The sequence below is a fragment of the Pocillopora verrucosa genome, chromosome 8 (assembly GCF_036669915.1).
Source record: "Pocillopora verrucosa isolate sample1 chromosome 8, ASM3666991v2, whole genome shotgun sequence".
NCBI lineage: Eukaryota > Metazoa > Cnidaria > Anthozoa > Scleractinia > Pocilloporidae > Pocillopora > Pocillopora verrucosa.
Window position 1 is genome coordinate 5,436,862 of NC_089319.1, and position 14,035 is coordinate 5,450,896.

The window sequence follows — 14,035 nt, forward strand, 5'->3', positions numbered from 1 at the left end:
TGACCTCTACCGCCATCTTGAGTAATGTTTTTGGACACTCCTGCCGAGGTTCTCACGGTAATCACAGTTTGCGTGATCTTCCAAGCTTGGTAAAGGTGTTGTTTCGCGTCGCACTACTGTATTTGTTGTTTTTTCTACGGATTCTCTTCAGCTAAGAGGTAATCTTGTCTTTTACATTTATCTGTTAGTTTTTTATTTGGCAAAGTACAATGAATTTGTACTTGTGTCGCCAGCAAGGAACGGTTAAAATCCATGCTTACTTTCATAGGGTGTCGAATGAAATTCCTTGCACTTCAGCACTTACTAGGCGAAACAAAAGACCTTTTTAAGGGAGCTACCGCATTGATCGGGACAGACAGCTCATAGTGTACTCTTTATTTATTTTTATGCATTTACGATCCAATAAAACGTGATATAAATTTTTCAAAAGAGGGTCGCGTTTTCAATTTTGAATAGGACACCATGATGGCCTCTGATGTACGTGGAGGTATTTCTTTCCACGTGACGTTTTATGTTGTAACGAGATATTCATCGATAGATTTCACTTTGAGTAAGAAAGCGATCTTCGCAGTAATGACCATGGTAATTTTCACTTTATGCGATACCGATTTTTATTGGAGTGGTTATTAAAAATCCTCGTTCTTAGAAATCTTACGATAAAATATGTATAGGCATAAAACCTCTTTAATCAAGTGTTTCTAGTCTTTTTGTTCAAAACCCCTAAAACTCGAAACCCCTATAACTCAAAGAAAAATGGACCAAACGAGGTACATCTGCAGCGAAACTGTAGATGACAATCCCAGCTTTGCAGAAGCGCAAGGTGTTTCGCTGAATAAACGCGCTTATCTAATCTGACCGCCAGTAGGCACACACACTATTAAAAACGCTGGATACAGGTAAAAATCTCATCGTTTTTCCACTGAATAACGAAACTAGCATTGATATCCGCAGTCTAAGTAAGCGCGACAGGTAACACCCTGAATTCAGAACTTCGAACGCGGAAAAATGTCAGTGTAGATTGATGTTTCTGTCACCGAACGGAAAACAATACCTGTCGATATTTTCGATGTTCGCTCGTTTGTGATCCTCTTAAAACTAGAATTGGCCAAGAACACGTTCTTTCCGCCGATGGACCATGTAAAATATTTAAGTATAGGTTTGAGTTTGTGCTTGTTGTCGTAAAAAGTTGTCTTCGGACAAGCATTTCTATTAATAAACACGATTAATCATGGATGTCACTAGAATATGCATTTTAATGCGGTGTCCCAATGTTATTGGTTTCGATCAGTAATTTCAAAAATGATTTAACGTTTCTTTCCCGCACTGGTGCGATGTATACGGGGTTCGAAAATATGGCGTTAGAGTATCCTTTATTTTTCTAATTATATGCAAGGTTTTCGACGTCTGCAAACTAATAAGTGGAATCGTAATGTTTTTTCAAGGATTGTTGTCACTGACTCGCTCATTGACCTTGTCGCAACTTTCTTTGTAGCCAGTTGTCGAAGTTTTTATTGTGAAATATTTACGACGATTAAATAAGCCAAAGAGATCAATTCCAGCCAAAATGCAAATCATCCATAAAATTTAGTTTTCAGGAATACATTTCTATAAAATTACAAGAATTGAAGACATTGGATGCTTCGGTCTAGTGGCTATAAGACTCGCGAAATGCGTCGTGTTGTTGTGAAAGTTAAAGAAATTGATGGAATAGTTTTATTAAAAAATAGCGCACCTTATCTTACGAGTAAATTATTTGATTTAAATCCGCACTATTTTCTTCTAAGAAGCCCTACTGCAAACAAGAATGTTGAAAGATTACTTTATGCTAATTTTTCGATTTTCCTCGATAATACTGACCGTCATATTAACTCCAATTGAAAATTCTCGATGAAAATGTTGGCTACTTTATCAAAACATTCAATCGCTTAAAATTTTTTGACTTCTAAAAATGTGAATAACTTGAAAGAATCAAAAAGAAAAACATAGAAGCAAAATAAATTAACAAAACAGAAACACAATACAACAATGCAAAACAAAGAAAAATATTTTGAACTTTTAACAATATTCACTTTTATTTTTCACGAAATTTTTACAATATTCACTTTATTTTTCTCCATAACGTTTTCAGAATTGCGGGAAATTTCTTTCCATACGGAATGGAAAGAGATATTTTAAAACATCTCAAAACCATAAGATAATTCTCTAGATGAAAGAGTGTTGTACTTGCATTAACCGAATTTTAATACATGTTTATCATCCGTGTAGAGGTATTCATTATCGTTTTGCCAGCCAGATTTGATAGAAAAGGCCAGAATTTTCCAAACGTTCAAACTCTACGATATCCAGTGTTCAATTTACAAACTTGTGAATTTCAATGTCTTACTTTCCATCAACTTGCGAAACGATGTTTTAAGCAAAATATGAGCCTCGCTCTCTATTAGGAAAATTAATTTATCTAGTAGGAATTAGAGTACAAACGGTTGATAGGAGCTTCAACGTGATTCTGACAACAAACAGTTGATACTCCGTGTGATTTTGCTTTGTTTTGCCGGCTCATTTATCCACGGCTAATGAAAATTTTCCTTCGACCCTTAACACTCTGACATCACTATGCACATTTTCCATATTGATCTCTTTACATTTCCTATAGTACTGACAAGGAGAATTTGTTTAACAATCAAAAGTATTCTAAGTCAGGAATCATTTCCTGTCTTCTCGTCACTCTTACGGGTTAAATTGTTCAGTTTTACAGACAATCCTAGTAACGTATACTTTAAACGTCATCATAATGATAAGGATGTGAACTGTATTAATTTTTTTAAACATTTTTCTAACCATTTGACAAGTGAGTCAATCTTGGGACATGTCTGAGAAACCTGGCGTTGGATATAACTACATGAGCGAGGGACAGGGGGCTGCAGCCCCCCCTTCTTACGGTATGCAACAGCCCCCACCGCAACAAGGATACCCTCCGGCCCAACAAGGGTACCCTCCCGCCCAACCAGGGTACCCTCCCGCCCAACCAGGGTACCCTCAACCAGTCATGGCCCAGCCGGCCCCCATGCAAAGCACTAACACAACTGTTGTGGTCACGCAACCGACAATGGTTCTTCAACAAGGGATGCGGGACTGGAGCACTGGTCTGTGCGGATGTTTTGAAGACTGCTACTCTCGTAAGTAACTACTTAACTACTGTGTTTGCGCAGGTCCCAGTGAATACATCAACAGAATTAAGATAGCCGGGTATCTTCGCGATCTTGGCGCGATGCTTTGGAAAATTCACGTTCGATTTGGTCTGAACGATTATATATTTTACGTCGTTTTGCATCCTACTTGCGAGAAGATGCTGGGAAATCGCAAAACGTATTTAGTAATTGCGTGCACTCAATTGAAATTTTGGACTAGGGAAGGACATCTTTCTGAAATATTTTTACCTGATTTTCTTCCATGCAGTTTGTATGGGCTGGTTTTGTCCATGTATTTTACTCTGTGATGTGTCCCAGAGAATGGGTGAAGGTTGTTGCTTTGCGACTTGCTGTCCTGGAGCTCTGTTGGGACTGAGGATCAAACTCAGGGCACAGCAGAACATTCAGGTTTGTTTATTAATATTTAGAATAACGCCACGCTGTAACGCCATACTGTAACACCACGCTGTAATGACATGACCATGCCTAGTCCCTATTTCCCATCTCAGTCCGTGGGGCGAATGAGAAGAAATCGGCGATAGGAAGAAAAAAAATCGAAGCCACGCGAACACTGAAAGTTTTCACGCGGAAACGATACCTTTGAGCTACATAAATCCGTCACTAAAAACCAACAATTGTATTTTTAAACTTATGACATACTTCAGCAGTGGAGATAGTAATTCATGTGTTTATGTTACTGTTATTGTCAACTCTCTCTTCTCCAGAACTCCTTGTGTACCAGCATACAAGGAATCAATTTGTTGCTTCTTTCCTTCCAGGGCTCCTTGTGCAATGACTTCTGTGTGGTACAGTGCTGTGGAGTATGCGCCCTGTGTCAGCTGTCACGTGAGCTGAACCACCTGGGAGTGAATCAGTGATTCTGTGACGTATTTCACTTGTCGATGGCTTAAATAATAACATTTTAGTATAAAACTATTAGCACCAAATTCTTTCTTCATATTCTGAAGCGCAGTAGGGATAGATTAGGTTTGTAGGTTGTATGATAAACTTGTTGATGCAAATAGAAAAAACTGCTACATCTCTTAACCAAAACCTTGTTAAAACGAGGAAGATATCGTTTAGAAAATCGTCAAACGATAGATTTTTGGCTGCGTAGCATTCTTAGTGGTGTGAGGTGAACAGAAGAACAAGAGAGCAGACACTTGTAGTATTTTATCACCAGTTTATCGAATACCTTCATTTATATGAACATGAGATTTATGTAGAGATGGTTGAATTGTTTAGTCTGAAAATAGAGGGCAGTTTACAAAACGATAGTCCAAAACCCAGTTGTGATGTCTGATAGGAGAAAAACTGCTTTTACATGATTCTTTACGTAATAATAGGCAGGTATGTAACTCGAATAAACCACTCGTGAAATGGCCTAGCTATATTTTTGATGAAAATAGACGTTTTGAGGGAATAATTTCAACTGACTACAACAATTAGAATCCGCGCATGCGCACGATATGACGCTCGAATCCTGGCATAAGGTTCGAGCTGATGATCACAACTTCTACGCGAAGAAAAGGTACAGGACAGACTGCGCCAACTTCTTGGTCAGCAAAAACGAATGAAAAAGCGAGCGACCAATAACAGACCGTCTAACCAGGGTCTTACTTTCCCTCATCCGCCCTCCTGTTTGTCTTTACTGACTTAGAGATTGGAACAGGCTATTAGTGACTGAGAAAACTGCACTAGTTCTAACAGATTTTGATGACAAATAAATCCTTTTTCTAGCACATCTTTGACTTGCGGCGTGATCATTATGGCGAATAAGTGCTCTTCCCGAGGGTCCTGATGGCTTTTGCTGCTAAAAGTTAGAATTTTCGCCAATTTACGGTTAACAATTCATATCTTTCCGTTGTGATCACCAGAAACATTTTTGCGAATAACTCTTTTTACGACTAACGATTAAAATTTGTCAGTTTTACGCTAAACGGCTAAATTTTTGGCCGTTTTACGGCTATTGGTTAATAACATTGAGACCCTCCTTCTCTCTCGGTCATCAGTGTCACAATAGAAATTGAAATGAAAGGAACATCACAAGTTTAATTTTGAGAAAACACGATGAATCAAAAAAAAAAAAAATGGAAGAGTTCTAAAGATCACGTGGAGAAATAAGGATCTGGACATTGGATCAAGAAAATATCAACTGATATTATCTTGATTGGTTGATGTACACAAACACAAAACTTTCGCGACTAGAAGAGTCCGCTAACCTACCAGTATTTATCACGGGAGGGGAGGGGGGGAGGGGGGTGGAGGATTTTGGTTGTGTCACGATAATAATTACCTGATCCCACCATAAAGCTCTGTGATATTTTTATGACCCACCCCCCCCTCCCCCCCCCTTATTGGTAGTTATGGGCATTCGATCCCAATTTTTCTATGGTTTCCCCTTCATACTCATCCCCCCCTCCGTTCTCTCTCAAACCATAAAATACCCCCCGCTCCTCCGGCAAAAGATTATTTTTCATGGTAATAAGCCGGAAAGGGAGAAATGTCTTGATATCCTGTGAGTAGCATTCCATTGGTAAGACGTTACGCATGCGCATGAACAAAAATAACTTTTAAAAAAGAAATTGTTGTAAAGGAAAATTCCCTGTCGATTGAATCATAACAAGCTTTGAAAATTTCTACTCAAAATATATTTTGTCCCAAACAACAAATTAAATGTCAGTGAACGGCACCAGACTCCCTGTTTGACTTATTACTCTTCTTTTTGAGATCGCGTGACAGACATCTATCAGTGCATTTTTCTCGGAATCAGAGCATTGTGTTTGACCCATTCCTCTTCCTTTTGAGATCACGTGACAAACAATCAGGCACGGGCGTATTTTTCTCGGGTCAGAGTATTGTGGATTTAGGGAAGAAACAACATTGAGTTACAGAGATGGAGGTAAGTTACTCTCTTTCCGACGTTCGACTTGTTTGGGGGTTTTTTTCATAGCTCGATGTCTCAAAAACAAATACCAAAATCAACTCCCTTGGATAAGTTATTCGATCAGGAACAGTCTAGTTACACTCAGATGATGCTTGCACTGAAATGTATACGGACTTTGTGATGTTTAATTCAACTCTTAAACGCCTACGAAATGAAGAAATCTGCAGAGCGTTAGCTTCACGAAGAATTTGACTTAGCGCAATCGAGATTTTGTTCACTTTCAGAATATCATTTCAATATAAATTTCATTTTTCTTTTCTTAGAGAAATTTCCTTGTCGTTTCACATAATCATTCTGCCATTCGGTCATTCGTGCCCTCGCGATCAATTTCTAAGACTTTCATTGCAAAGCGCACTAGAATATTCTCTTCCTGAAGGTGCAAAAGCAATTACATTTCGGAATCTACTATGAAGAGCTTGAGTAAACTCCAAGCAGGGGAGAAGTCAGTTAAAGAATAAATAGCTTTAATTTTGAGCATGCAGCGATTTGGTTTGATGGTACAGTGGATCTTAAGCGGAAAATTCCGAACGCGTTTCTTGCACTTAAGTACTTTGGACACCTCTGCTTTTAGAGTGCTATTCCTCGCACGATGCAGACCGATTTCCGCCAACCTCTAACATTCTAGCATTATAACTATATTTCGTGAAAAATTTAAGGAGTTTGTGCCCAAAAATGCTTCCATTTCGTGTCACGCCATGCGAATTCAGAGATGATTCACCCAGAAATCGAAACGAAACTCAATACCTCTTAAGATGCACATTCAGTGACCTCACCAGACATAGGAATGAGCTTTGGCTTGTAGAGATTCGAGAAATAAATAGATATCCAAATTTAAAGGAGTCTACGTGAAATCTGAACTTCAGAATAGAGACTGAAAACTGCATCCGCGATGAAAATCGTAATTTGCATTCCCAGGTTGCTGAGGCACCCCCACGTGTATAAAATCTGACAACAAGCAGACACACAGTTACTCTAGATTTCTTTAAAACACTGGATATATTTCAAATCCCATCGTTTTTCAATAAACAACGAAACTAGTATTATTATCCATAATAAAAAAAAAACGTGACAGGTGCTACTCTGTATTTAAAATTTCGAACGGGGAAACAATTTCCATTGCAGATTTACGTTTGCTGTCAAAAACGGAAAATATTGCCTTGTCGATATTTTCGATGTTCGCTCGTTTGTGACCTAGACACTAGAATTGATTAAGTGGGCCTCGCCAACACGAACCATTTTCTGCTTCGCTTCAATTCATTTTCTGCATGATATGACCAACGATTACTCGAACTGGTTTGTCGATGCGCGCCGCGCATCAACAAACTAATTTTGGGATACTTAAAAAGTGCTGTGGTAAAAATAATGAAATATTTTGAAGCACCCTTTTATTGACCTTTTAGCATTACACTTAACGTGTCCGCACTCATCAAGTTCAAATTTTCATTTAACTTCAGCATGTTGTGGACCATGGAGTGCTCTGATGCTTTTATGCCTCAATCGACTTCCCAAGACTAAGATTAAACGGAAGTTGCAATTTTCACCGTGTGAACAAAAATACTTCCTACACAGTATTGTTCCTTATTTCATGAGGAAATCGACTTCCCGATAACTCAACCATTTTCAATCACCTTCCAAGATCCCATTTATAAGGAATCGACTGTGAATTTTTCAGTTCATATTCTAGATTTTTGGGATTTGAAGGATGTTATATATCATAAACAATCTAATCAGTCTTTCTGTGTAGACTGTATTCCGCTAGGTACTTGTCCCTAATATCCTCAATACTTTTCAAAGTTATGTCACTTTTTCGTCACGGTTTCTTCAAATTGTTTTCGCTAGTAAACTGGTCCTGATCAACCTCTTTAAGGCTTTGAAATGTTGAATTCGCAAACAAACAAAAAATATTTTCAAACCTGTATGCCTCGTTGGACAATACAAAGAAGACATTTTTTCATTTTCTACCGCTGACTCTGAAAAGAATTCTGCACCAGCCAATCAGCGATTGGATGGTGCACAGAGTGTTATAAGATAAAACCCTTAGGGGAATTAGTCACCTGAACGAAAGTGGCTGAGCATGCGACAAATAAGTGAAAACCTAAAATGTGATCCCCTTTGAGAACTTAAATTTTTGATTTCGAGGTTAGGAAATAGCCTTAAAAAGGAAGTGGCGATTTTAAGAGAAATGTTTCAGTCCTAGTAAAAGTATGGAATAGGAAGATAAAGACTTGAAAGGGAAGCAGTCTATATAGATTTTTATCAAGCTGCAACAAGTGTGAAATCACTTCGTAAGGCAGCTGAATTTCGCGTAAATTAACAACGCCAAAACGGTTTTAATCGGGACTTAGAGCATATGGTTTGAGTCATTACGGCTATTGGTTAATACCATTGAGACCCTCCTTCTCTCTCGGTCATCAGTGTCACAATAGAAATTGAAATGAAAGGGATATTACAAGTTTAATTTTGAGAAAACACGGTGAATCAAAAAAAAAAAAGGAAGAGTTCTAAAGATCACGTGGAGAAAGAAGGATCTGGACATTGGATCAAGAAAATATCAACTGATATTCTCTTGATTGGTTGATGTTCACAAACACAAAACTTTCGCGACTAGGAGAGTTCGCTGACCTACCAGTATTTATCACGGGAGGGGGGGAGGGGGGTGGAGGATTTTTGGTTGTGTCACGATAATAATTACCTGATCCCACCATAACGCTCTGTGTTATTTTTTTTGACCCACCCCCCCTCCCCCCCTTATTGGCAGTTATGGGCATTCGATCCCAATTTTTCTATGGTTTCCCCTTCATACTCATCCCCCCCCCTCCGTTCTCCCTCAAACCATAAAATACCCCTCCCCCCTCCTCCGGCAAAAGATTATTTTTCATGGTAAAAAGCCGGAAAGGGAGAAATGTCTTGATATCCTGTGAGTAGCATTCCATTGGTAAGACGTTACGCATGCGCATGAACAAAAATAACTTTTAAAAAAGAAATTGTTGTAAAGGAAAATTCCCTGTCGATTGAATCATAACAAGCTTTGAAAATTTCTACGCAAAATATATTTTGTCCCAAACAACAAATTAAATGTCAGTGAACGGCACCAGACTCCCTGTTTGACTTATTACTCTTCTTTTTGAGATCGCGTGACAGACATCTATCAGTGCATTTTTCTCGGAATCAGAGCATTGTGTTTGACCCATTCCTCTTCATTTTGAGATCACGTGACAAACAATCAGGCACGGGCGTATTTTTCTCGGGTCAGAGTATTGTGGATTTAGGGAAGAAACAACATTGAGTTACAGAGATGGAGGTAAGTTACTCTCTTTCCGACGTTCGACTTGTTTGGGGGTTTTTTTCATAGCTCGATGTCTCAAAAACAAATACCAAAATCAACTCCCTTGGATAAGTTATTCGATTCAGGAACAGTCTAGTTACACTCAGATGATGCTTGCACTGAAATATATACGGACTTTGTGATGTTTAATTCAACTCTTAAACGCCTACGAAATGAAGAAATCTGCAGAGCGTTAGCTTCACGAAGAATTTGACTTAGCGCAATCGAGATTTTGTTCACTTTCAGAATATCATTTCAATATAAATTTCATTTTTCTTTTCTTAGAGAAATTTCCCTGTCGCTTCACATAATCATTCTGCCGTGTTCATTCGTGCCCTCGCGATCAATTTCTAAGACTTTCATTGCAAAGCGCACTAGAATATTCTCTTCCTGAAGGTGCAAAAGCAATTACATTTCGGAATCTACTATGAAGAGCTTGAGTAAACTCCAAGCAGGAGAGAAGTCAGTTAAAGAATAAATAGCTTTAATTTTGAGCATGCAGCGATTTGGTTTGATGGTACAGTGGATCTTAAGCGGAAAATTCCGAACGCATTTCTTGCACTTAAGTACTTTGGACACCTCTGCTTTTAGAGTGCTATTCCTCGCACGATGCAGACCGATTTCCGCCAACCTCTAACATTCTAGCATTATAACTATATTTCGTGAAAAATTTAAGGAGTTTGTGCCCAAAAATGCTTCCATTTCGTGTCCACGCCATTCGAATTCAGAGATGATTCACCCAGAAATCGAAACGAAACTCAATACCTCTTAAGATGCACATTCAGTGACCTCACCAGACATAGGAACGAGCTTTGGCTTGTAGAGATTCGAGAAATAAATAGATATCCAAATTTAAAGGATTCTACGTGAAATCTGAACTTCAGAATAGAGACTGAAAATTGCATCCGCGGTAAAAATCGTAATTTGCATTCCCAGGTTGCTGAGGCACCCCCACGTGTATAAAATCTGACAACAAGCAGACACACAGTTACTCTAGATTTCTTTAAAACGCTGGATATATTTCGAAATCCCATCGTTTTTCAATAAACAACGAAACTAGTATTATTATCCATAATAAAAAAAAAACGTGACAGGTGCTACTCTGTATTTAAAATTTCGAACGGGGAAACAATTTCCATTGCAGATTTACGTTTGCTGTCAAAAACGGAAAATATTGCCTTGTCGATATTTTCGATGTTCGCTCGTTTGTGACCTAGACACTAGAATTGATTAAGTGGGCCTCGCCAACACGAACCATTTTCTGCTTCGCTTCAGTTCATTTTTTGCATGATATGACCAACGATTACTCGAACTGGTTTGTCGATGCGCGCCGCGCATCAACAAACTAATTTTGGGATACTTAAAAAGTGCCGTGGTAAAAATAATGAAATATTTTGAAGCACCCTTTTATTGACCTTTTAGCATTACACTTAACGTGTCCGCGCTCATCAAGTTCAAATTTTCATTTAACTTCAGCATGTTGTGGACCATGGAGTGCTCTGATGCTTTTATGCCTCAATCGACTTCCCAAGACTAAGATTAAACGGAAGTTGCAATTTTCACTGTGTGAACAAAAATACTTCCTACACAGTATTGTTCCTTATTTCATGAGGAAATCGACTTCCCGATAACTCAACCATTTTCAATATCCTTCCAAGATTCCATTTATAAGGAATCGACTGTGAATTTTTTGGTTCATATTCTAGATTTTTGGGATTTGAAGGATGTTATATATCATAAACAATCTAATCAGTCTTTCTGTGTAGACTGTATTCCGCTAGGTACTTGTCCCTAATATCCTCAATACTTTTCAAAGTTATGTCACTTTTTCGTCACGGTTTCTTCAAATTGTTTTCGCTAGTAAACTGGTCCTGATTAACCTCTTTAAGGCTTTGAATGTTGAATTCGCAAACAAACAAAAAACATTTTCAAACCTGTATGCCTCGTTGGACAATACAAAGAAGATATTTTTTCATTTTCTACCGCTGACTCTGAAAAGAATTCTGCACCAACCAATCAGCGATTGGATGGTGCACAGAGTGTTATAAGATAAAACCCTTAGGGGAATTAGTCACCTGAACGAAAGTGGCTGAGCATGCGACAAATAAGTGAAAACCTAAAATGTGATCCCCTTTGAGAATTTAAATTTTTGATTTCGAGGTTAGGAAATAGCCTTAAAAAGGAAGTGGCGATTTTAAGAGAAATGTTTCAGTCCTAGTAAAAGTATGGAATAGGAAGATAAAGACTTGAAAGGGAAGCAGTCCATATAGATTTTTATCAAGCTGCAACAAGTGTGAAATCACTTCGTAAGGCAGCTGAATTTCGCGTAAATTAACAACGCCAAAACGGTTTTAATCGGGACTTAGAGCATATGGTTTGAGTCATAACTTTGTTTCTAGAATAATCAATTTAATTGTGTTAAAAAAAAGCCTTGAAGTTTGGCCACAAAAATGTGAACCGAGCTCGCATTATATTCGTTGCTCCAAACCCGGGATAAATGGAGGTAACATTTTTTTTATATATCTTTTAACTGTCATGCAGCAAGGTTACCCAGTTATGGCTCAACCAACCAATTTCCAGACCAGCAATACAACTGTAGTTGTGAATCAGCCAGCACCCATCTTGTTTCAGCAGGGAATGCGAGACTGGAGCTCTGATCTGTGCGGATGCTGCGAGGACTGCTACTCTTGTGAGTTAAACAATTTTAAGGTGTCTCGCAAACGAAAGGGATCGCAAAATTAAAGAAAAGAAGAGAAAAGCTCAGCCAGTGTCATCGACTTTTCTTGCCCCTATGCTTTTGGCGACTATTTCACTCTCGTTCCCAGATCCCTTTCTTCTCTTGGGTTCACGGAGATGAATACGCTCTAGTCTATCGTAGTCATCGTGGTGCTCGCTGTGCAAGCGTAGAATCTCAAATCTATATAAAACACATATAATTGTGTTTGCCGTTTTTATAAATTGTTATAGGTCATTTTTGGAATATCGTAAAAAGGCTTTTACTGCTCGTACGATAAACAGTATGTTCCCGATTTGTTTTCTTGTAGTATGTATGGGATTGTTTTGTCCATGTATTTTACTCTGTGATGTGTCCCAGAGAATGGGTGAAGGTTGTTGCTTTGCGACCTGTTGTCCTGGAGCTTTGTTGGGGCTGAGGATCAAACTCAGGGCACAGCAGAACATTCAGGTAAATTTCGTCTGTGTTCGTTCTAGATTTACGCAGATTCTGAATGTTATAGTATACAAAAGGTAATCTGGGATCACACACTCTTCCATACCTCTTACCCTCGCCTAGAGGGTGTTTATCAAGAAATGCTTTCAGCAGCAATTGCGGGAGAACATTCTTACATCAAAAATTCTTTAATAACTCTCAAGGGTTTGAACTAGACTTGACTTGATTCAAAAGACTTGAAACTTTTATTTTCAGGGCTCCCTGTGCAATGATTACTGCGTGGTTCAATGCTTACCAACATGCGTGCTGTGTCAGCTGTCACGTGAGCTGAACCACATCGGATTGAGGCAGTGATTTTGTCACCAAATTCCGTGAAGATGTACGTTGATTATAAGAGTGTTGTAGAAAGAGTCTTGCTAACTTTTTTTAAGCCTGAAAAGCTAATTTTGCATGGTTAAGATGAAGTACTTTCTAAAGAATTTAGGAAGAACGTTGTAGGAACTGCATTTAATCTTTGATAAAATAGAACTGTTGAAACTCTCGTTAAAATGTGATAATCGAACGAAATAAAGCTTAACTTTAGTTTACCAGGCAATAGAAGACAGAAGCTATGACAGCATAAGGAAAAGACACATCTGACAAGAACTTTATGTTACAATAATTTTGTAAACCGTTTGTAAAAATAAAGCACCGGGTGACACCGATTTGAGTTGCGTAGAGCTTTGATATCCAATTAAAACCGCTCAGACAATTCCAAGCTTAGAGACCGAACGAATTACTACAACATCGATAGGGGCAACTATGTGAGCAGGATGCGATCTAAAAACAAGACGATAGAAGAGAATTATAACTCTGCTTCTAGCGTGCGGCCTCGATGAAGCTAGGATGTCAGGCCAGCATGTTTGTGTCTCCTTTTTCTCACCTATTTTCTTTTCTTTCCAAGAAAGAATACGCGGGATGTTTCACTCCCAAGGTGTCATGTAGTAGTTCTTTCTCCTGAGATACATTTTTTTCTCTGTTCTTTCTCAGTTCTTTCTCTGAAATACATTTCTGATGGTGTAAGTGCTACCTTAAAATTCAACAGCTTATTGGAGCCCATTACTTAGGTAGTGGGCTCCCTCTGGAGAGCATTGCGTCAAACCCCAAAGAACAGCTGCGAACCCCTCGTTCCCAATAGACCACGAGAGGTCCCTCATCTTCGGCGAATAAAGTCCGTCGTGCGAGTTGGAAAAAAATCAGCGAAAAAGAAAAAAAACTGATGTTAGCGCGCTACAGGGAGCTATGAGAGCGAGCGCCTCACTTTAAGAGCTCCCCGTGCGACGGACTTCGCCGAAATGTATAGACAACTCGTAGTCTACGTTTCCGAAAAATATCATAAGATAGTTCTCAGTTTTCATCCTCTGTTCGCA

The 14,035-nt window shown here is 38.7% G+C and overlaps 2 protein-coding genes across 3 annotated transcripts in view; both read left to right on the forward strand.

Moving 5' to 3' along the window:
• Position 1: 1 nt before the first annotated feature.
• LOC131796975 (cornifelin homolog) lies at positions 2–4,929 on the forward strand. Its single transcript, XM_059114594.2, has 4 exons — positions 2–158; positions 2,847–3,173; positions 3,454–3,593; positions 3,965–4,929. The coding sequence occupies exons 2-4, from the start codon at positions 2,864–2,866 to the stop codon at positions 4,061–4,063; spliced, it is 549 nt and encodes a 182-aa protein (XP_058970577.1). The 5' UTR covers positions 2–158; positions 2,847–2,863; the 3' UTR covers positions 4,064–4,929.
• A 4,347-nt stretch (positions 4,930–9,276) lies between these two features.
• LOC131796996 (cornifelin homolog) overlaps positions 9,277–14,035 on the forward strand; it is a 63,923-nt gene continuing 59,164 nt past the window's right edge. The window contains exons 1-4 of one of the 2 annotated variants that reach the window (XM_066170932.1): positions 9,277–9,433; positions 11,999–12,146; positions 12,502–12,641; positions 12,882–12,996. In XM_066170932.1, coding sequence (XP_066027029.1) covers positions 9,428–9,433; positions 11,999–12,146; positions 12,502–12,641; positions 12,882–12,980 — 393 coding nt within the window. In that variant the 5' untranslated portion in view covers positions 9,277–9,427 and the 3' untranslated portion in view covers positions 12,981–12,996. Of the gene's footprint in view, positions 9,434–11,998; positions 12,147–12,501; positions 12,642–12,881; positions 13,331–14,035 lie in introns of those variants that run through there. The other variant, XM_059114610.2, reaches the window with a different exon arrangement.

Coding starts and splice junctions, on each gene's coding strand:
- LOC131796975 (XM_059114594.2), top strand. CDS start 2,864: ATGTCTGAGAAACCTGGCGTTGGATATAACTACATGAGCGAGGGACAG. Junction 3,174..3,453: donor TTTTGAAGACTGCTACTCTC/GTAAGTAACTAC, acceptor TCTTCCATGCAG/TTTGTATGGGCTGGTTTTGT. Junction 3,594..3,964: donor GGGCACAGCAGAACATTCAG/GTTTGTTTATTA, acceptor CTTTCCTTCCAG/GGCTCCTTGTGCAATGACTT.